This window comes from Solanum dulcamara, chromosome 11 (genome assembly GCF_947179165.1).
Source record: "Solanum dulcamara chromosome 11, daSolDulc1.2, whole genome shotgun sequence".
NCBI lineage: Eukaryota > Viridiplantae > Streptophyta > Magnoliopsida > Solanales > Solanaceae > Solanum > Solanum dulcamara.
Genome location: NC_077247.1, coordinates 40,532,089 through 40,555,597, shown reverse-complemented (window position 1 = coordinate 40,555,597; position 23,509 = coordinate 40,532,089). Strand labels below are relative to the sequence as shown.

Here is a 23,509-nt window from a genome sequence, read left to right as displayed (position 1 = left end):
ATATCAGCCTATGATTTAGGACTGTTTAGAGGAAATTTTGAATAGATCGAAATTGAATAGTCAGTGTATAATTCATGTATAGTTAAACTATATCTAACTTTTTAATGTATTATCATAATGTATAGTCAGTGTATAGCTCATGTAAATATAGATGAGTGTTTTTAGTTTGGAGCATTAAAGTAATTTAACAGTTAAGTTAGGTGATGTTTTTAATTGAAGGTATTATAGTAATTTAACATTTAAGTTAGAAAGTTAATGCTTTTAAGATAAATTGATGTAGATATATACTTGTTATATACGAATATACACATATTACACATAAAGAGTGTGTTTGGAATGAAGAAAAAAAATATCAAGAGAATTTATATGTAATCTAGTAAAACAATATGAATTTTCATAGATATAATGTTATATAATATTATATATTTAGATACGTATCGTAATATTTATGTGGACTCTATATCTTTGAAAGCTATAAATTTTGTTCATAAATCGCCTTCAGTGAATGTTATTTATGTCTTATCATACATCTCTTCAGTTTTGCTTCCTTTTTTTATATTCGAGCCGAGAGTAAAGTAAAGTTAAGAATATTGGGTCAAAAGCCTCCACGAGTAAACATATTTGTCAACTTATCTGTGTCTTTTTTAAAAACTAAATTATGTAAAATATCAGCCCATGATTTGGGACTGGTTAGAAGAGATTTTGAATTGGTCGAAATTGAATAGTTAGTGTATACTTCATTATAGTTAAACTATATCCAGCTTTTTGATTATATCATAATGTATAGTCACTGCATAGCTTATGTAGATATAGATGAGTATTTTTAGTTCGAAGTACTAAAGTAATTTAACACTTAAGTTAGGTGATATTTTTAATTGAAGGTATTATAATAATTTAACATTTAAGTTGAAAAATTCATGCTTTTAAGGTAAAACGGATTTAGATACACACTTGTTGTATATGATTATGCACATATTATACATAAAAAGTGTGTTTGGAACGAAGAAAAAAAATTATGTCAAGAGAATTTATATGTAATCTAACAAAATAAAATATATTTTCATAGATATAATGATATATAACATTATATGTTGAGATACGTATCGTAATATTTATGTTGGAATGTATATTTTTGAATGCTACAAATTTTGTTCATAAATCGCATTCAGTGAATGCGATTTATGCCTTACCATACATCTTTTTATTTTTGCCTCTTTTTTATATATATTTGAGCCGAGAGTGAAGTAAAGCTGAGAATATTAGGTTAAAAGCCTCAACGAATAAGCATATTTGTCAATTTATCTGTGTCTTTTAAAACAAATTATGCAAAATATCAACCTATGATTTGGACTATTTAGAGGAGATTTTGAATTGATCGAAATTGAATAGTCAGTGTATTCTTAATGTATAGTTAAACTATATCTAGCTTTTTGAATGTATCATAATGTATAATCAGTGTATAGCTCAAGTAGATATAGATGAGTATTTTAAGTTTGGAGTATTAAACTAATTTAACACTTAAGTTAGGTAATGTTTTTATATGAAGGTATTTTAGAAATCTAACATTAAAGTTAGGAAGTTCATGTTTTTAAGGTCAAATAGATGTATATATCTACACTTGTTATATACGACTATACACATATTAAAGAGAGTGTTTGGAACGAAGAAAAAAAAATTATACCAAAAAATTTTATATGTAATCTAGCAAAACAATGTAAGCTTTTGTAGATATACTGTTATATAATATTATATATTAAGATACATATCATAATATTTATGTTGGACTGTGTATCTTTGAAAATTACAAATATTGTTCATAAATCGCATTCAGTGAATGCGAATTATGGCTTATCATACAGTTCTTCATTTTTGCATCCTTTTTTTATATTTGAGCCGAGAGCCTTCCTCGGATCCTGCACATAGCGGGAGTCTTAGTGCACCGGACTGCCTTTTTTTTTAAAGTAGAGTTATGAATATTTGGTCAAAAGCCTCCACGAGTAGGCATACTTGTCAATTTATCTGTGTCTATTTAAAAAAGTAAATTATTCAATATATCAGCCTATGATTTGGGACGTTTAAAGGAAATTTTGAATTTATCAGAATTGAATAGTCTGTGTATATTTCATGTATAGTTAAACTATATCTAGCCTTTTGAGTGTATCAAAATGTATAGTCAGTGTATAGCTCATGTAGGAGTGATTTTAGTTCGGATATTAACGTAATTTAACACTTAAGTTAGGTGATGTTTTTTAATTAAAGGTATTATAGTAATTTAACATTTAAATTGGAAACAGTCGCCCTAGCTTTCAAGGTGGGGTTAAGTCTACGTACATTCTACCCTCCCCAGACCCCACATGATAGGATTATACTGGGCTTGTTGTTGTTGTTGTAACATTTAAATTGGAAAGTTCATGCTTTTAAGGTAAAATAGATGCGGATATACACTTATTATATATGACTATACATATATTATACATAAAGAGTGTGTTTGTAATAAAGAAAAAAAATATGTCAAGAGAATTTTATATAATCTAGCAAAACAAAATAAATTTTTGTAGTTATAATATTATATAATATTATATATTGAGATACATATCGTAATATTTATGTAGGACTGTATATCTTTGAGAACTACAAATTTTGTTCATAAATCACCTTTAGTGAATGTTATTTATGGTAACTTATCGTATATCTCTTCAATTTAAAAACAATATTTTAGCTGAAAGTAAAGTGGAATTATGAATATTTGGTGAAAAGCTTCCACGAGTAGGTATATTTATCAATTTATCTATGTCTTCTTAAAAAAGTATATTATGTAAAATATCATTCTATAATTTGAGACTATTTTGAGAAGATTTTGAATTAATCATAATTCAATAGTCAGTATATATTTTATGTATAGTTAAACTATATCTAGATTTTTGAGTATATCATAATGTATAATCAGTGTATAGCTTATGTAAATATAATTGAGTGTTATTAATTCGGAGTATCAGTTAACCTCTAATCTCTATGGTATCTTTATTTCAATAAATGCACCTTACAAAAAAATGACTTCTTTTCACAATTTTAAAAGCTGTGAGTCGGGGGCTTTTTTACGGCTTTACCTCTTTTAAATTTTAGTGTTTTTTTGAGTTTGGTGACTTGCTCTCTATTCTTTAAGGCAAAATATATAATTATAGAAAAATAAATAAATTTTTCTGGCTTTATGGATTTAGCCTTTAGGAGTTAGGACTAACAAAGGAAAAATATATAATTACTCTTATATATTATGATAAAATATTAAATAAGGCTAATATACCTAAAATAAAAGTGTAAGTATGGTAATTCTTAACGGGTTAACTGTTTACCCGATAAGGAAATTGAATAATCCGCCCCCACACTAATAAGCCATTAATTATGAAATTTTAATTCATTCCTCAACTGTTTATTCGATAACCCAATAACAATAAGCCAATTTTGCGATTGGCTTATCAGTTATGATTCGATTTTAAACACCCCTATTAGGAAGTTCATGTTTTTAATGTAAAATAGATGTTACACTTGTTATATATGAATATACACATATTATACATAAAGAGTGTGTTTGAAAAAAAGAAAAAAACAATTTATCAAAGATAATTTATATATAATCTAACAAAGTAATATGAATTTTCGTAGCTATAATGTTATATAATATTATATATTGATAAGCGTATCTTAATATTGATTTTAGACTGTATTTCTTTGAAAGTTACAAATTTTATTAATAAATCGCATTCGATGAATACGATTTATGCCTTATTTATATCTCCTCATTTCAAATCCCCTCCGAGTAGAAGCAATTCTTGTACTTTTTGTTAAATCTCGGGAGAAAAATAAGCACATCTAAAGAACGAAGAGTGTACTCGACCACAAAAATTGGATATTCGTTGAAACATATTACACAAAACATTTGAGTCTAGCAAATGTCAAATAGCCAGTATGACCTCTTGCCTCACCAGAAGGCCTAATCACTACCATAGGAGAAGAAGAGCATTCAGTCCCATTGCTTGCTTCAGCAGAACCCTGCCTCCTCTTCCGTGGAGGATGCTCAATAGAATCCCCTCCATTTACTGGGCAGCTCTCTAGAATCTTTTGTCTAACTTCATAGGTGCGTAGAAGTACTTCAAATGTTCTTATATCTACAAAATCAAAAACACTTGCCAAATGAGGGTCTCTAGTTTCTATAGCAGCCTTTTAAACTGAATGAGACCAAGTATCTAGGAAAATAACATACCTGTAAAATGTGATATGAGCGCTTCACAGGAGCGTTGTACTTGCTCAATGCATGGAGAGAAGGAGCACAATACCCCATCTGGTTTCAACATTTTGCCAGCAGAAGGAATGGCAAGCCAAGGTTGAGGAAGGTCTAGGAATACTGAATCTGCTCTCCCACAAAACTCATCAGGGAACCCTTCGCCCTGTATATCTCTTACTCCTACTGTGACCAGATTGCTCAACCCTGTTTTTTCAAAGTCCTCCCTATATGCGGAAATTTTAAACACGAGTTAAACTCACATAAAATGAAAATTATACTGAGCTCCTCTATCTCATTCTTCATCTTTTAGATGGGTGTGCGGAGCTGATTGGAAAAAGAATGTTTTTCCTACTTGATATTATATTTGCATGAAGACAAAAAGTGTTGAACAAGTTTTCTTTGTTAACTCTTGCAACCTTTTGGAAGATGTTTCTTTCCCGCTTCTCTAGAGCAACTCCTGAAACCTTGTTACTTCTTCATCAAGCAGCAAAAAGGAAACAAAAATACTTTGCAACAAGAATAAATCCTACGACAATGTTCTTCGTCAGTAAAAAGAGCCCCTAGTAAAAGAAGGATTGATTCCATTTTCTAACCTCTTGAGGAGTGCCCTACAACTAAAAATGTGTTCAACGTGAGTTTTAAACATCTTACTAAAACTAATATTTTGCACTAGAATGACAGAAAATGATAGTAGATGAACTTAAAACCAACAAAAGCTTGGGAGAAATCAACCTAGAATAATTGTCAACTTAATGACTGTAAATCCACAAATAAGTTCCTACGTATTAGGGTCTTACCTAGCTGAGGCAGCTCTCTGTTCATGGAAATCAAAGGTATAAACATGGCCAGTGGGGGCAACAGCCCTTGCAAGCGAAGTTGTCAAAGATCCACTTCCAGTACCAGATTCAAGAACCACACAACCAGGAACGATCTCCAAGTACATAACAACAAAACTAATATCAGCTATATAAAGAATCTGGGTTCTGTGACTCAGTACTAGCGTCCATAGCTCAGGAGTTGGAGCTAACAAGTAAACAAAAGCACCTTTGTTACTCAAAACCTTGGACCCAAAAGGTTTACCTATCCAATCAGAATGCTTAAAAGCACCAAAACGATTCTGTAGAACCCCATCCTCAGTGACCTTCACTGCTTTCATTGTGTCATGCCTCTCATACACAATGACCAAATCTCCATCTTTAATAAAGCACTTAAACGATAATTTATTTGCTGGGTCAATCGGAAGAATCATTTCAAATGGTTGAATCTTAATCACCTGCCAAACATAACCCAATAATTACTCTCGAGCTACAAAAACTGCAGAAAAGAAAACAACAGAAACCCAATAAGCTACGCAACTTGAAAAACAGAAGTGTAACCTTAACAATTCATCAAACCTAGAGCTTATGGGTTCCGTCAACCCTGTAGCTTTAGTCCAAATCTTGTATTTGTCTTAAGAAATCCGTTGAATATGTGCAATGTTTCTTGTAGTTAAAGAATACTTGGTTTGCTGTATATTACAATCCCATTAGCATAAGCCATTAGGAGCACAATTTCTTCTAGAAACCATGTACTCTGTCCCACGTTTTCTCCTAAAAGAATGTGCCAAACCTTGGGTACTATGAAATTCAAATCAAGTCATTTGCCTACCTTTTGGGGGAAGGGGGGGGGGATTGTTTTGCCCTTTATCCTTTTTCTGGAATGAGTTACGTGTTTTCTCTCCTACTTCTCTGAATAGTCCAAATTACTGAAATGATTAACAAAATAATTGCCTATCTAGTTGCGGAGACCAATCTAAATACAGTAAAGTACTGATCATCTATTAATCTTTTAATCAGAAGGATTTAGTGTCTTGTTTAGGATCACGCTTCAACTCCTAATTAATATGATTATTTTTGCACGCTTACCCCGAAACTCGTGCCGTAAAGGACGCTCCATACCTCAGCAAAGCTCGCCTCAATGCATTTGCCTTATCTCCCCTTTCATATAATGGTGGCATTCAAATCAGCTATAATGAATGTTCCCTTCCACCGGTACAAGTACCAAATAACTTTATCTAAGCTTTCTATCTCTGTGTTGAGATTTGAACACTAATCTATACAAATTTCACCCTCTTTATTGACCACTAGGCTAATGAACTAAATAATGATAATCTTTTTAGCATTAAAAAGTACAATTTTAACATCTACATTCTCTAGATAATGCAAACACTAAATTTTAGATCAAGTTCTCAACATGTTTTATGACAGACTCCTGTAAAAACCACCAGAAAACCAAAGGGAAGCTGGGTTCAGGTATAGTGACAATCAGAAAGAACTCCAAAAATACCATATTATCATAACTAAATACTGGACCTAAAACACAGAAAACATTTTTGCTTACAAGCTGGTTCAACAATAAATGGCAGAAACATAACATATAAATTTTGGATAATTCAATTCTACATCAGACCTGACGATCCATACAGGAATGAGAAGCTCCAATCCTCGACCGCCAACTAACTAGTATTGAACTAATTGCTTTGGGGAATAACTATTAGCACTTACATATCAAAGAAAAGGTATAAACAATTGAAGCTAACAACACAATATCAACATGAAAAATTTTAAAATTTACGCATGACTTCATGAAAGAATTTACTCAACCCTTTTAACCTTTGTTAGTTAGCCCCTCAGAGAAATTAGTCCTATCCAGCCCATCATACGTGCAATGTAATATATAGCAAACCTAGTAATCTTCTGCTGCTTTCAACATAAGCCCTTTCTTCTGTATTGTTAACAATTCGTCAAACATAGTATTCTTATATCATGACTTCAAGAAGTTAACAGAATCATAAATAAGTATAAAGTTGTGCACTCACTTTTTTCAAATTCTAGATACGCCCCTGTATATGAGTTCTTATAAACGACTTCGAAGACAGAAAATACCCAGAAACAAACAGAGGACGTATGAGATTCTTCTATGCTCACAGTTTCAATGGAAACAACTTTCAGCCACTGGGAAATATGAAGATGGAAAATGGCTGCCATTTATCTAGGGGGTTACTTGGAACGGGATAGAGAATGAATCTTATTCGGGTTGATGGCTGCCATTTATCTAGGTCCATGTTTTGGTGGGCTAAAAAATTGGGTTTTGGGACTTGCCCAAACTGACCTAGTGACTCGCCTAATTACCCTAAAGTAATCAAGTGCACATCTAAATCCTAAAGCGGAAAAGAGACAATATATCATGTACTATCAAAAATAGTTTAAATATATCATTTGATTGGATTTCAATTCAAATATATCTTTCACGTCATACTTTTGAGTAGGGCTGGGCGTTCGGTTGGTTCGGTTAATAAATTTCGGTTGGATTTTTCGGTTTGGTGAAAATGTTAACCCAAACCAAACTAAAATAAATTCGGTTCGGTTTTCGCAATTTAGGTCTGATTTATTTTGGTTTGTAAATTAAATTAAATTAACATTGCTTTTTTTATTTTATGCTTAAAACAAGAAAGTATCCATTTGTCAAGTAATAAAGTCTCACATAAGTAATGTTGGTTATGTGACTCACAAAATAAAACTTATCTTGTATATAACATGGTAGAAACAAAATAAGTAAATCAGTATATGTACCATATTATATAGTGTTTCCATACAATACATAGTTGAACAAAATCAGTTTTCATAAACATTAGGTACGCAAGGTACTAAAAATTCTTTTATTACTAATCTATACAATTTACACGCAAATTCATACACATATCTACTTGATGTGGAATTGGGCGAGATTGGATTGGAGAATATCACACTCCAATCCTAATTTCGTAAAAAAATTTGATTGAAACTCTAAAATTTCAGTTTGAGATTCATAATTGTTGCTATTGATGTTTTCTCAATTTGAAAATTTGTGAACACTTTAATAGTGATATTGAAGGGCTCATCCAATCTTCTTTATTTATGACAAAACAGGGACATATTTATAAGTAAAGCATCCTTTCAGACATTAGCAGCTTCTTACCAGAAATTCCGAATAAGATTTCTAATATATGACAAAAGAGAACAAACAAACAAACAAATGGGTTGGAAACTAGTATTACACAGTCATGTTATCAAACCAAAACGCATAAAACTCGAGGCCTATTTCAGAAACAATTTGAAAAGATTTTCCTCCATCAAATAAAATTTGTTCTTAATCAAGTATGAGCTTACAAACAGAGGCATAGAATGAGTAAGCAATCTTAATAATAAGGTTACAAACAGAGGCATAGGACTGCGATGAGATAATCCTTAATCATAAAATATCGAGTTGTAACCAAGAAAAAATATGAGCAAAATTCAGGTTGTAGAAGAACAATAACCCATACTACTTACTAAGCAAGATTAAGAACTAGGAGTTATTCAGCGAGTTTGTCCAGAAAAAAAAATCTTTCACCACGAAAATAAAGAAACATTCACGTCAACCTATTTTACACATATTCTATAGAAAAGAAAAAAGAAAATAGATTCATAAATAATTCCATAGTTCATAACTAGACTTTGAATTCTAAAGAAGTACATTTAATCATGCTTAATTTCATTTCAAACAGAAAGTTTCCGATTGGAATTATGATATAAGAGCATAAGCATGTAGATTATAAAGGGATATGAAGATTTATGCATTTCCAGATCCTCCCAAGAGACAGTTCCCTTTAAAAAAAAGGTTAAGCTCAAATAGGTAAACAACAACAACATATGCAGTGAAATCCCACAAGTGGGGTTTGGGGAGGAGCTCAAATAGGTAAAGTAATCAGTTATTAGGGAGGATAGCCGTTTCAAAAATTATAAAATAATAAAGAAGCTAATGGCTGATTCTTAAACTCAAAAAATGCCACAAACCTATCACAAATTAAGGAATAGATTAGACTAACCTAAGATTTAGCAAAAATATTCATTCTTAAACAATACTGACTACAAATTTTCCCTTTCCAGTGAACACAAGAAACAAAAGATGAAAACTCCTTGAAAAGTACTGAGAACCGATTTATATTAGCACTAAATCCTTGAAGAATAGCAGGAAAGGAGCAACATGCTTGAAGTGAAAATCAGAGTAGCAAGGACATACTTCATTCGTAAAGGATTAATATGTCGAGGGCTCAATAAACTGGCAAAGATCTAGGCTACTTTTCCTAAAAAGGAACTCAAACAGCGAACGAGATATATCAGATTACAATTAAACTTAAACGCTTAGCAGATTCATGACATATTAATATACAAAACAAACTGGTAACAACACTTAAACACATATGATGGTGAATTAAAAATGCCTTTGTTTATCTTTGTGACACTAAACGCATTTATCGAACCCCACAGATGCAAACAGATTTGAACAAAATCAAAATAGAGACTCAATAAAGTAAGCAAAGATTAAATAGATATTCAGAGAACCATATTAACAAAAGATTCAGCCTAAGAGAACAGAAGCAAAAACCTTAAAAGCTGGAGCTAAAAAGACTAATAGCTGTTTGGATTGACTTATTTTAAGCCGTTTATAAGTTTGTTAACATTTTATAAGTGGAAAAAGAAAGTAGGCCAACTTTTTTTTATTTATAAACTATTTTTAACTTATAAACAGGTTAAAATAAATTCGTGTTTAAATATACTCAACTATTTAACCGGCTTGGATTAGCTTATAAGCTAATCCAAATGACTCTAAATATACAAGTCATTTAAAGCAGGAAATATAGAATATCGAGAAGAGAGAGGGATTACCTTCTTCGGAGCAGCGAGCATGGGACTATGAGCTTGACCACAAAGAAACTTCCACCAATCGCAAGCTTGACTCAAGAAGAAGAGAATCGACACCAAACTTAAAAGAGAACTAGCCTTGGAATTTTTTAATCCTATTTCGATGCTATTTTGTGTGTTTTTGACTATTTATAGGGGAAATCTGGTGGATTTGGGGGGGGGGGAGGGAACGAGTGGGAAAAAGGGGATTTTTGAAATCTTTCACTGGACAAGAGATGAGGCCATTGATGGTGAAATCCGATGGACCAAGCTCGTATCCGACAATCTCCGAGATTTTTCCTTCTTACCAAAGCCGAACAGCAGAGAGAGAGCCGTTGTAGCTCTGAGGCTCCGCTAAAAGGGGAAAAGGGGACGTGGGTGATGGGGATGTGATCGGCACCTGGCCTATGGCTAGGGTTGCTCACTGTTCTCGCTGTTCTCTGTGTTAGGCGTGAGAGGAGAGAGAGAGGGGAAGAAGAGAGTTGCGGGTGTACTAATAAATTGAATCAAAAAAATGTTATCGATTATTGTTATTTGGTTATTGCGTTAATGAATTTTTAATTATTTTATAAAATAAATTAGGAAAAATTATGCGATATAACAAATATTATTACTATATTATGTATTTAGGGTATAGTTTTAAAATAATTACAGTTCACAGCAAACATAACAATTTATTTACGCGGTATGACAAATCTCGCTTGCCAGATATACAAATATATATGTATATCAGTTATCATTATATAATTTTTGTGACAAATATACATATACAATTCAACAAATATACATATACAATTATGTTCTCTCCTTCCCCTCTCGATCTCACTCGCCTTTCTCCTACCTCTCTCGATCTCGCTCACCTCTCTTTTCCTCTCTCTCAATCTCGTTTGTCATATATACAAATACATATGTATACCAGTTACATATATATAATTTTTTGACAAATATACATATATAATTATACAAATATACATATACAATTCGCCTCTCTCCTCCCTCTCTCAATCTCACTTGTCTCTCTCCTCCTCTCTCTTAATCTCGCTTGTCAGATATACAAATACATATGTATACCAGTGTTTGTTTATTTTGGTCTATAAATAATTTGTGGGTACAACGTTTGTATAATTCGCTACAACTTTTATATAATTCTCTACAGCGTTTGTATAATGACAAATTTATGTTTGTCATTATAAGTAATTATGGAAACTATACCCATATAGAGTAATTATGCTTAAAATATTTGTTATATCTAAAAATTCTCCAAAAAATTATTAGGCTATTGGTTCGATATTGATTTTTAATATTGAGTTATTGTATAAACCGATAACCCATTAAGACAATAGTAATTTACTATTTTACCCCTAAATAAATATTAAATATTAATATCAATACCTTATTGGTTATTACCTTTACTCTTTAGCTTCAATTCACATTATTGTCCTACTTCTTTTATTTGTGTTGCAGTTGTAGAATTCTTTGCATATTAGTCACTATTGTTTATATTTTATGAGTATTTCGTAAAGTTATATTTTATTAGCATTTGTTTATTGGTTAAACCGAAAATCGAATCGCTAAGGACCAAAATCGATAAAAAAATATCTTATTGATTTATTATTGGTTTAGCATATTTCAAAATTGAAAACCGATAATATATTAAATCGAACCGAACCAATCGATGCACACCCTTAATGTAGACGTATGTATAAAGTACTGGACATTTGAGCTCGTGTCAGCACGGGCTAAATATATGTTACTTATTTTGTTTCAGTTAACGTGACATAAATAAAATTTTGAGACTCAATTTTTTTTTTATGATTTATAAATATGTTAAGTTATTAATTATTATAATTTATAGTACTTTCTACATAATTAAGATAATATATGTTACTCTTTTTGTCCCAATATACGTGATATCGATAGAATTTCGAGAGCTAGTCAATTTCTTATGTCAGGACCCTAACCCGTCGTGACTAGGACCCACACTAACCCTTCGATGGAAGAACCATTTTTACAACCTACGCTAACAACACTTGTGAGATATAAACTATTTAAAGATTTCGGAAACAGGTCTAATCAATAAAAAATATCGAGTTCCCATAAACTCAGAAAATGATCTAGTCAACAAACTTAACATGCGGAAAACATCCTAGAAACTGAAAGTAATCGTACACAAAACTCTAAACAACGAACAAGTCTAGAAGAGGGAATGCAATCCCCAAAAGAAAATCATTAAGAGTTAACCAGTGTTTGAACATCTACATCCTCGATGAAGGACTATGATAAATGAGAGAGTCCACGGTAGCATGAAAGAATAACTCACCATTGGACTCGAACACGATCACTCCTCTTGGTGAGGTCTCTCCGCAACGGCTAAATATGTCATGTACTCAACAAAGACAAAACAAGTGTAGTATCAGTACACAAAATCAACACTGTACTTTGCAGGCTTGAAGTCATGCTTGAAATCATGTTAAAATCTATTAACTAAACTAAAAACTAACTAGATCTAACTAAGCTGCATTGAGAGAATTGTAGAGAACATGATCAGAGAAGAAAAAGAAGTATTATCATATTTCAATTCAACCAACACTTAGGAGTATTTATACAATGTAACAATACAAGTTAGCTGTAGTACAGTGCTAACAAACCACACTTAACAAACTAACACTTACTTAACAAACTAACTCTAAAAGAATGAGTTAGTTACAACTAACAGTAACCAACTGATGTGACGGCTAATTTTCAGCTGGATTTAATACCTCCCCTCAAGCTAGGATGGAAGATATCACGAACTCCTAGCTTGGAAAGAAGGAACTGATGTTGTGTTATCCTCAATTCCTTCGTAAGCAAGTCGGCTAGTTAGGATTTGGTCCCAACATACTCTGGCTTGATCAGCCCATACTTGATTTTTTCCTATTGCGAGGAAACTGGCAGCCGGGTGGTGCCAATAGAATTTTTTGACTGCTTTTAAGAAAGAATAAAAGGAAGTTCCTTAGAAAATAGTTTAACATATTACTATTAGGTAAGAAAAAGTGTGAAATAATAGTTCAACTTCTATTATTTGTTCAAGTGAATTATTCTATCAAATAGTATGAATGGAGGAGCAAATAGCCTTTTTGTTGACCGAGGAAAAAAAATATGTTATTCTTGGTAGGCAGTAAAGCGGGGAAGAGGAGAAACAAAAAAAGTACATCTATAAGCTAATGTGGCTACCTCCCTATAAGCATATTTTATACTAATATTTATATTTTATAGTAACTTCTCATCTATAATAGCATCCTCCCTCACTATAATTATTTTTGGGGGTAGAATTTCTCTTGGCAATGTTCTTGATTAAATGTGTATAAATTACTTCCTCCTCCTCCGTATTATATTTGCTTGTCCACTTTAAATGTACTAAATTTTGTCTAAATGTGAACATGAAAAAGGTTAACCATGGAGAGTTTTTTTTTTGGAACTTTACAAGGTGATCAATATTTTTTATATTTTAAAAAAGAATTGATCAAGTCTATATTGATTTTATAAATTGACAAATAATTTGAAACAACTATTTTCAATAATGTAAAAAAGGATAATACAGAAAGAAAGGAGTAGTTTATAATAACCAAGTACATTTTATTGGAGATATAATTGTAATAAATTTTGTAAATTCCAATAAAGAATCTGAACGTGGAATATTATGAATTAAAAGATGGCGATGGGGGCAGAAGAGGGGGTGGGGGTGTATTCTCTCATTTTCACATTTCACCTTGAATGACATAACCTGTAACTGATTTTCTTATGTTGGGGCAAGCTGCCCAATCTGAATCACAAAAGATTTTTAGAATTATAACTGGACCCTTCTTCAATAAAACACCATGACTTGGTGTTTTCTTCAAATATCTGAGAACTCTTAATGTTGCATCCCAATGTGATCTTTTGGGGTGTTGCATAAATTGACTGAGTACTTAAACAGGAAAGCATATGTCAAGTCTAGTAATCGTCAAATAAATTAATTTTCCAACTAACTGTTGATATCTGTGAATATCATCTAGGATAGAATCATCAATGTTACCAACTACTAAGTCATATTCTACTGTAGTGAGTTTCATGTTCATCTCCATAGGAGTAGAAGTTGGTTTTGCTCCACTCAACCCAGCTGTGGAAAGCAACTCCAATGTATATTTCTTTTGATTAAGTAATATCCCTTTTTCTGATCTCATTACTTCAATCCCTAAGAAGTATCTGAGTTGTCCTTAGTCTTCCACTTTGAACTTGCTATGCAAAGTTTGTTGTGCCTCATCATCATATGTTGATTACTTTTGATTATCAACAAGTCATCAACATAAATTAGGATTATTACTATATCAGTGCCAGCTTGTTTAGTAAACAAAGAATGATCATGTGAACTCTGATTGTATTCTGCTTCTATTAGGGTTGTAGTCAATTTAATATTCCGCGGTCTAGAAGCCTGTTTCAAACCATATAAAGATTTTACAAGCTTACAAACTCACATCTTCATATAGATCACTTTATAGAAAGGCATTGTTGACATCCATTTATAATAAAGGCCAATCCTTTGAAGCTCCAATGCTAATAATAGTTCTCATTGTCACCATCTTTGCAACTGGTGAAAAAGTCTCATGATAATCCAATCCTTCCTTCTAATTATAGCCCTTGGCTATCAATTTTGCCTTGAATTTATCTATAGTCTTATCTGCTTTGTACTTGATCTTAAGAACCCATTTTGAACCAATAGCCTATTTCCTAGGAGGCAAATCAACTGTTTTCCAAATGTGATTACTCTCTAAAGCACTTATTTCATCTGTCATAGCAGCAACCCATCTTTCATCCTAAGAAGGCTCTTTGAAGGACTTGGGTTCCACAAGTGAAGAAAAGGCACTTAGGTAAGATTGATAAGGATAGGACATGTGTGAGTAATTAAGGTAGTATGAAATAGGGTAGAAACAACTAGTAGATGGCTTAGATAATTTTGAAGTAGTTACATAATCACTAAGCCAAATAAGTTGCTTAGTATTCCTAGTGGGCCTAGTGTGTATTTGTGACTGATCAGTCAGTGATATAGGGGCCTGAACTTATGGTGGGACTGGTATTGAATGTCCTTCGTCTGAATTTTCTTCAATGGCAACATCAGCATCTACTGATCCAGGTGTTAAGGTGTTTAGCTTATGTGTATCAGGGGATTCAGGAGACTGTGTGGGTGTTGAAACATCAGCATTCACCTCTACTAATTGTTCCAACACAATAGGCTCAGCACATGTAGTTGGAAGAGCTGATTCAACAGGAGTGACTAACTCAAACATGTCCAGGTCAAGTGTTAAGTTTTCTTCATGATAAGGAAAAATGTATTCTTTAAAGGCGACATCCCAACTTACAAAGAAAGTTTTCTCAACTAGGTCATAGACTTTGTACCCTTTTTGAGTTTTTGAATACAAAAAACGCTGCTTTTCTGGCTCTAGGAGCAAACTTGTCGCCTTTTGGCAATCTACTTAAATAACACAAATAACCCAATACTCTTAAATGATCAAGGTTAGGTGTCTTGTGATGCAACATCTCATAAGGTGTCTTCCCTCCAAGTACACTGGTGGGCAGCTTATTGATCAAATACACAACAGTCTTAACATATTCTCCCAAAAAATGAATAGGTAAGGAACTCTGAAACCTTAGTCGCCTAGCTACTTCTAGGATGTGCCTGTATTTTCTCTCCACTATCCCATACTGTTGGGGAATGTAAACACAATTAATTTGGTGCACAATACCATGAGATGCAAGCAAATCAATACGCGAAGAATTGAAAAATTCTGACCCATTATCAGAACTTAAGATTTTCACAAACAAGTCAAACTGATTTTTTATTAAAGCAATGAAATCTTTTAGAACTACAATGACTTCACTCTTAGAATGAATTATACATATACATATGTGTACCTACTATGATCATTTACTATAGTAACAAAGTAGTTCTTTCTGTCATGAGTAGGCTTGCTATAAGGTCTCCAAACATCAACATGAATCAATTCAAAAACTCTAAGTGTTTTACTATTACTGACAGGAAATTTTAATCTACATTGCTTTGTTAAAGGACAAATCTCACAGTTGTGTGACACATACTTGACTGAAAAATGCTTTAATGACTGAATATTTTGCATTACTCCAGTTGATGGATGTCTTAATCTCAAATGCCATAGCTTTGCATCTACATATGCATTCTCAGCAACTATTGCATTTATTGTGGATTTTATTGATTCCTTCAATATGTACAGGCCTTTCTTTTTCGTACCAATCCTCAATACCTTTCCATTGAAGAATCTTTGAAACACACAGAAATCAAGGAAAAAGGAGATTGAACAAGAGAGTACCCTGGTTAATTTGGAGACTGATAGTAAGCTGGACTTGAATTCTGGTACATACAGAACATTCTTAAGCTTATGACCTTCTAATATGTTGATAGTTCCTGTATCTTTGATGTCACATCTATTCCCTGTTGGAACTTGAACTCCACAAGAATCACTATCTTTAATCTTCGAATAGTAGTTAATAAATTCTCACTAGGTGTAATATGATATGTAGCTCCACTATCAACTATCCATTCATAAATTTTACTTGCTTTGGACAATAAAGAGGTGATACCTGACATGTTAGTAGCACAATCTGATGTTCCTGTTCTATCCATCTTGTTAACTAGATTCTAGATTCTGATATTGAGTTGGTGACATATGTGTTGAAGTTGCACTATTGGAAAAATCATCAACATTCTGTCACGTGTGCATTTGCAGGTTTGAAGTCATGCTTGAAATCATGTTAAAATATATTAACTAATCTGAAAACTAACTAGATCTAACTGAGCTACATTGAGAGAATTGAAGAGAACATAATTAGACAAGAAGAAGAAGTATTATTATATTTCAATTGAATCCACACTTAGAAGTATTTATACAATGTAACAATACAAGTTAGTTGTAGTGTAGTGCTAACAAACTACACTTAATAGACTAACACCTACTTAACAAACTAACTCTAACAGAATGAGTTAGGTACAACTAACAGTAACCAACTGATGTGACAGCTAATTTCCAGCTGTATTAATCCAAATTTCAGCTGGATTTAATATTTTTTTTAAACAAATAAAAATCAGAGATAACCCTCCTGATTTCTTGATATCCCCCCCTAGAGTTTAAAGTTTCTCTTCCTCAGTCCTCACTCCCTGACTGCTTTGTGTTTCTTTACTTTTAATCATTGGTCTACTTGAATATTTTTTTACGATCTATGTGTGTTATGTAATTCGTTGTATAGTCTTTTGAATTTCATGACAATCAACATTACTTCTTGTTAGATTAATTTGTGCTATACATATAATATTTCTTACTTTAAAATGTAAGTTTGTATTCTACTACAAATATCAAATGCATAAAGCGAAACTATGTGGTGCCCTTTAATAATTTTTAGAATTTTAATGTCTCAAGTGTCCATATTGTTCGTGCCTTGTTCTTGACCATGTACACTGACCTTGATAACCCATTATTGTTTCAGTTTCCATCCGATTTATTTAATCAAGGGCCAAACAATTTGGTTCTCACATTTTGATGCATACTAAAAGTCTTTGCTTGTTCCAATCTTGTAAAAAGAGAACCTAGAACAAAGGTGATCGATCACCTATATTTCTCTTGGGAAACAATTGAATACAACATAAATACTATCAAAACTTAGAGGATCCAATTCAGTCCCAAGCTGATCTAACCTTGCAAATACATTATTCAAAATGCTCAAAAATTATAGGAGAAATTCTCCCTACTGCTTCAAGGGTTAGCGACAGACATAACTTCTTCGAATCCTACCATCAAACATGGGGTGAAACTTTTACATAAAACTTACGAGGAATTGGTTAATCTGTAACTAGCATTAGGACAGGGAATGCCTCCTACTTCTTGATGGATTGGATTTTGATTCCCCTGCATTGGAAGATCTGGTGCAATTCTCAATCAACATAGGTGAGTTTAATTTCATAATTTTTTAAAAAATAAATAAATAAATAAATAAATAAATAAAAAAAATAAAATATATATATATATATATATATTAAATTTAGAGCTATGGTATTAAATATATTCCACTCCGCGTTAGAATATTCGAGTTTTTGTGTCTTTTCAACTTCGCAATAAATTTTATACTACCCTGTTAATCGTTATTATAATAGTCCATCTTTGATTTTTATTTTGAAAGGGGGTGGGGTGAAAGGGCTATTATTTCTTCCATTATAATAAAAATCTGAATGGGTAAGTGATTCTAATCTCATGTTCTGAATAAATGAAAGCTTATTATTAGAGATTGTGGTTAAGTGATATGTGTGTTTTGCTTTATAGATTTTGAATTCAAGATGTCAAATCACTTATAGTAGGAATTTGAGAATATTTAATTCTTAAAATAATTTATTTACACGAATTCAAATTAATCAGCTACTAAATCTGATGGTATTAGATTGGATGGAAAAAAGAATAGCTGCAACTTATCACCAATTCATTCCTAAAGCAGAAAAGATGAAAAGGGAGAAGAAAGTTTTCAAACGAAAAAAGATTTATAGCTGCCCAAATTGGATCATAGAATTAACAATATACAAAGTTCATTTTTTGCATTATTAATATCAGGAGATTAAAATAATTTTATCTTCTGACTACAAATGTTTTTGAATATTTTTTATATATTACTCCATTTGTTCTTTTTTACTTGTCACATTTGACTTGACACAGTTATTAAGAAGACATGCTATAAGAGTAAAATATAAAAAGAATAATTATCTTTTCTTGATATATTAAAAGTGAGAAGTAAAAGTGAAAATTTATCTTTAAAATAGCAGACAAGTAAAAATAAATAGATGAGTGGTTATAAAATATTGAGATTTATTACACTTCTTATTTAGTTTTAAAATATGTAACTCTTACTTGGCAAAGTTCAATTCCTGAAATTTTGCTTTTATTGATTTTTGTTCTTAGTATTGAAAAGTTGAATTTGATTTTCCAAGTATTTAAAAATATCCGGACCAGAAAAACTTGATAGGAAAGTTAAGTACCAATGGTTTCAACTTTTCAGTCAAGGACGAAAAAAAAGAGGTGAGGAAAAAATTGATCTACAAAAATATTTAAACCAAATCATATTAGTTGATCATCTTAAATAATAGATTGTGTTGATAATTCGGTCATTTTAATATATATTATATTATTTGATGTAAACATAATTTATTTATTTTATAAATAAAAAATCTAAGCAAAAGTATGTAAAATGCAACAGAAATTCCGTATATGGGTTGGCTACAGAAATTTCTCCTTTTAATTTTTTTTTTTAATCATTCGATTAATTTGAATTCACAAGTCATAACATATAGGATTTATTTAGGAAAAATCTTCCCTATTAAAATTTTTTTCATTTGCAGAATTTGAACTCAAATTTTTTATTTAAAATGAGTCATTTCATCCGTTCCATCGCATGTCTTCCTTGGAGGTTGCCAGAGAAATTTCAATACATCCTTTATTACTGCATAAAAAGCTACACTTTATCGCGGAGCAACTTCCTTGTGCTCGTCTATCTTGGATAGTTTTTACATTTTTTTCTGGAATTTTTATTATGGAAATTTGTTTAAACCTAGAACTATTATAATTATTTAATATTAGAAAAATTATTTTCATAATATTCACTTAAAATAATAATTAAAAATAATTTCCATTTATATTCATATCTAAATACAGCTCTAATTTTCAAAAAGTATTATTTTCAACATAAAAATAATTTATTTATTTTTTCAGATTTCACAATTCTTGTATTCAAACGCTCACCTAATTACTTCCTCATATATAGTCAAATAAAGTTACTACTAATTTAAATAATCAAATCAAATCAGAAAAGTAAAATTGAAGTATTAGAGCTAATATTTGATCTATATATTTGTGTTTAGTATTTTCAATTTTATTGAAGTCATTTGTGATCAATCAAATATTACAGTATTTGTTAATTATTATTAAAAATTTCGCTAACATCTAAATTAAAATAATATTGATGCATTCGAATTCTTTAAATTTTGAGTACAGGGTAACACATAAATAAAAAAGGAATGAAAACAAAACAAAAAAGAAACAATATATGCTTTCCCTATAAGTCCTCTCCGCCCTACACACAACCCTTAAAAAGAAAAAAGAAAAAACACATCTTCTTTCCTCTGTTTCTCAGTCACCCTTATTGTAACAACAACAAGGGAGGAGGAGGAGAAATTAGAAAAATCTTCTCCATTTTTTCAATCCAGAAGCTCCATTTAGGCAATATAGCCAAATGGCAGCTTCTACCTATCTCAATCGATTTTCAATCAAGAAATTATCAGTTACTACCCTTCCCGTTCCTCTCGCTATTCATGGCTTAGTTGGCTTCTTTTTGTTGTACATAATTTTTGATTGGGGAAGAAAATTTTTGAATTTCTTATCCCAATCACAAAAATCCAAATCAGAAAAAGGCAAGAATAATAATACATCTCAAAATGTGTCTTTTCTGTTAGTTGATGGAAGTTTATGCACAGAAGAAGTAGAACAGATAATGGGTAAATTGGGAATTTTTTGTAACCCAGAAGGTGATAAACTTCATGAGAGGTTCGATTCCGACAATTTTCGCGATTTGTTTGGAGATAAAGAAGAAGAAGAATATGATAATGATAATAATAATAATAATAATATGCAGGAATTAGAAGAAGCATTTGATGTATTTGATGAGAACAGAGATGGTTTCATTGATGAAATAGAATTGCAGAGAGTTTTGTGTGCTCTTGGATTTAACGAAGCTGCAGAATTGAAGAATTGCAGGAAGATGATCTTGGCCTTTGATGAAAATGGAGATGGAAAGATCGATTTTGAGGAATTTGTAGAGATGTTCTAAATTTTTTGTTAACACCAGCAAATTCATAAACTAGTTTAATGTGAGTTTATTGTTTTTGCCAAACAAGAAAATACCACTATATTACTATAAATACAAACTACTGATCCCATTCTTTTGTTGCATATGTTTTTTTTCTTCCTTCATATTTTCATGAAATTTTTGTTATAGACACATCTTTATTGTGTTAGTGTTATTATTCTTATAGCGTATTTGGATTGTATTATTTTTAAGCAGCTTATAAGTTGAAAATTGCTTATAAGTAAAAAAAGAAGTAGGTGTAGGTCAACTCTTTTTTTTTTGACTTATAAGCTGTTTTTAACTTATAAAGTGCTTAAAATAAGTTCATCCAAATAAACTCAACTATTTATTGAGGCTTATTTTAATCACAAAATGACTTTAAATTGGCCAGTCAAACACTCAAAAAAAACTAAAAACAGCTTATAAGCAACTTATAAGCCTATCCAAACGACCTCATATTGTTGTCATTGGTGCGAGTAGTTGTTTGGGTAAATGTTGGTGTATATGTATTTTATTATTAAAATAAAATATTAAATGCATATGTTAGTTGGTATAAATTCGGATAAAAGATGACTATTAATTTTTGTAACTTATATGATCATTAGTTCTTATAATTCTCATGGTCATTAGTTTTTTGTCACACATATGATTATTAGTTTCTTGTAATTTATGTAATATTTATTACATTTATCTACCCATATTACTATCCCTCATTCTATCCATTGATTACATGAAAGACTTCTTCACTTATAAATAATGATGTATCTTCCTTTGTGCTGGGTATGAGATGAAATATGTTATGTGTGATACAATATTGTAGTGTATGGTAGTGAAAGAGAGAATTGTGACAAAAAAAATATTATAAGTCTACAATTATATTCACTATATAAAAGAGAGTATTTATATGTTGAATGAAAGTGTTATGATGTGTAATTTTTGACTTTTCAATTAATTCAAAGTTGCTTGAATTATATGATGTTATTGGATTATTGTATGACGAAGGAGACAAGTCAAGTAATATTTTTTTAAAGAATGATAAATACTCTAAAGGTACCAGCATACGGAATAAAATACTTTGTTGTTAAATAGAAGATTCAGAAACAAAGAGCATTAACTAAAATGATCTGCAATCAAAAATATTTTAAAAATATGTACATATAATGAGTATTAGTTTTACTTATAATTAATGTGCTTTTGATGTTTTGAACCGAGAACTCAACCATGTGTTGCTGATATATATTAATGAATTTTTGTTTGTCGTAAGGATATATATGTTATTATTTTGAGATTTTACTGAATAATGCCTTTTTGAGATATAATTGTATATAATGTTAATATATATTTTTTTAAATTTACAAATATGGTATGATAAGTTACTAATGTTTATAATATATGAAAGGGAATATGCAACACAAAATTATGTATAATCGTCATAATTCGTATTAGTGATTGTCATATCATGACATTCATATTATAAAAGAGATTTATTTTATGCGCAACTGATAAATATTATTAAATATTGATATTATGTTGTCATGGAGCCAGTTCAAACAACTTTAGTTTTTTTTATTAGTTTATATATGGCTCAATTAATGAAAAACTTATAATTAATATTTAATGAAGAATAAATCATGTTCTTAAGCTTAATGAATGTACTAAGTGAAGAAAGCAAACCCCACCCTCTCTACTCGATTTTTGCTTTGTCAATTAATAAGTCAAAGTGGTATTTTCATATCTGAGAAATAATATTTTGGATTATAAGAGTCCAAAAACTTATAATGTTTAATCTTAATTGGATCATTAGCTTTAACACTTTTAAAATTCATATCTAAAGATTAGATGAAAAGTACTTTAGTAAATTAAAATGTATATATAAGAAGTTATAATAAATAAGTTGTTTGATTATAATAATGATGTTATAAATATATTATATTAGCATGGATGTCCATATCTTTAAAATGTAATTCTATCATTATGAGTAGTAATATATATCCACATTCACATCACCTCCTCATTTATTTTTCACACCCTTTGATTTTACAACAACTAACAATAATAATAAGAGCATATAGCGTGAGATAAATGAAATAACATTTAAAGTTTTATGAATTGGATTTAGTTGTGCAATTTCTCATAAAACATGGAGTATTTCCTATTTTGGAAAATGATTAGGGACTTTGTCTATAATTTTTTTTTTTATTTTTTTTGCTTGAATTGAACCACAAAAAATATATTTAATCAAAAAATTTCGGAAAATTTTATTTTCAATTTTTTCAAGAATTCAAAGAATTTCAAAAATAACAAAAAAAATATTTTTACTTTAAATTATTCTTATAAACTAAAAAACAACTTCAATTTATTTATGACAAAAAATAGTTTCAATTTTTCAAATATTATTTTTTAACTTTAAAATTTTTTTTTTTTTTTTTAATTTTTACAATAAGAGACCGTTTGGATGGGCTTTAAGTTGGTCAAACCAACTTATAAGTCCCTTTTTAGCTTTTGGACGTGTTTGCCTAATTCTAACTTTAAGCCATAAAATTCTTAAACTCAGTTAAAAATG

General features: G+C 30.7%; 2 protein-coding genes across 3 annotated transcripts; one reads left to right on the top strand and one right to left on the bottom strand.

Annotated features, from left to right (window-relative positions):
* Nucleotides 1-3,685: 3,685 nt before the first annotated feature.
* LOC129874111 (uncharacterized) lies at nucleotides 3,686-10,517 on the bottom strand. Of its 2 annotated transcripts, XM_055949341.1 has the most exons (5): nucleotides 10,006-10,517; nucleotides 6,931-7,042; nucleotides 5,077-5,552; nucleotides 4,259-4,503; nucleotides 3,686-4,163 (listed from the first exon to the last, which is right to left on the bottom strand). In XM_055949341.1, the coding sequence occupies exons 3-5, from the start codon at nucleotides 5,526-5,528 to the stop codon at nucleotides 3,922-3,924; spliced, it is 939 nt and encodes a 312-aa protein (XP_055805316.1). In that variant the 5' UTR covers nucleotides 5,529-5,552; nucleotides 6,931-7,042; nucleotides 10,006-10,517; the 3' UTR covers nucleotides 3,686-3,921. The 2 variants fall into 2 exon arrangements, with proteins under 2 accessions (XP_055805316.1, XP_055805315.1); XM_055949340.1 differs by lacking the exon at nucleotides 6,931-7,042 and having other exon boundaries at nucleotides 10,006-10,516.
* A 9,817-nt stretch (nucleotides 10,518-20,334) lies between these two features.
* LOC129872570 (probable calcium-binding protein CML46) lies at nucleotides 20,335-20,928 on the top strand. The gene has a single exon (XM_055947528.1). It carries the CDS (start codon nucleotides 20,335-20,337, stop codon nucleotides 20,926-20,928), a length of 594 nt encoding a protein of 197 aa, XP_055803503.1.
* The last annotated feature ends 2,581 nt before the right edge of the window (nucleotides 20,929-23,509 follow it).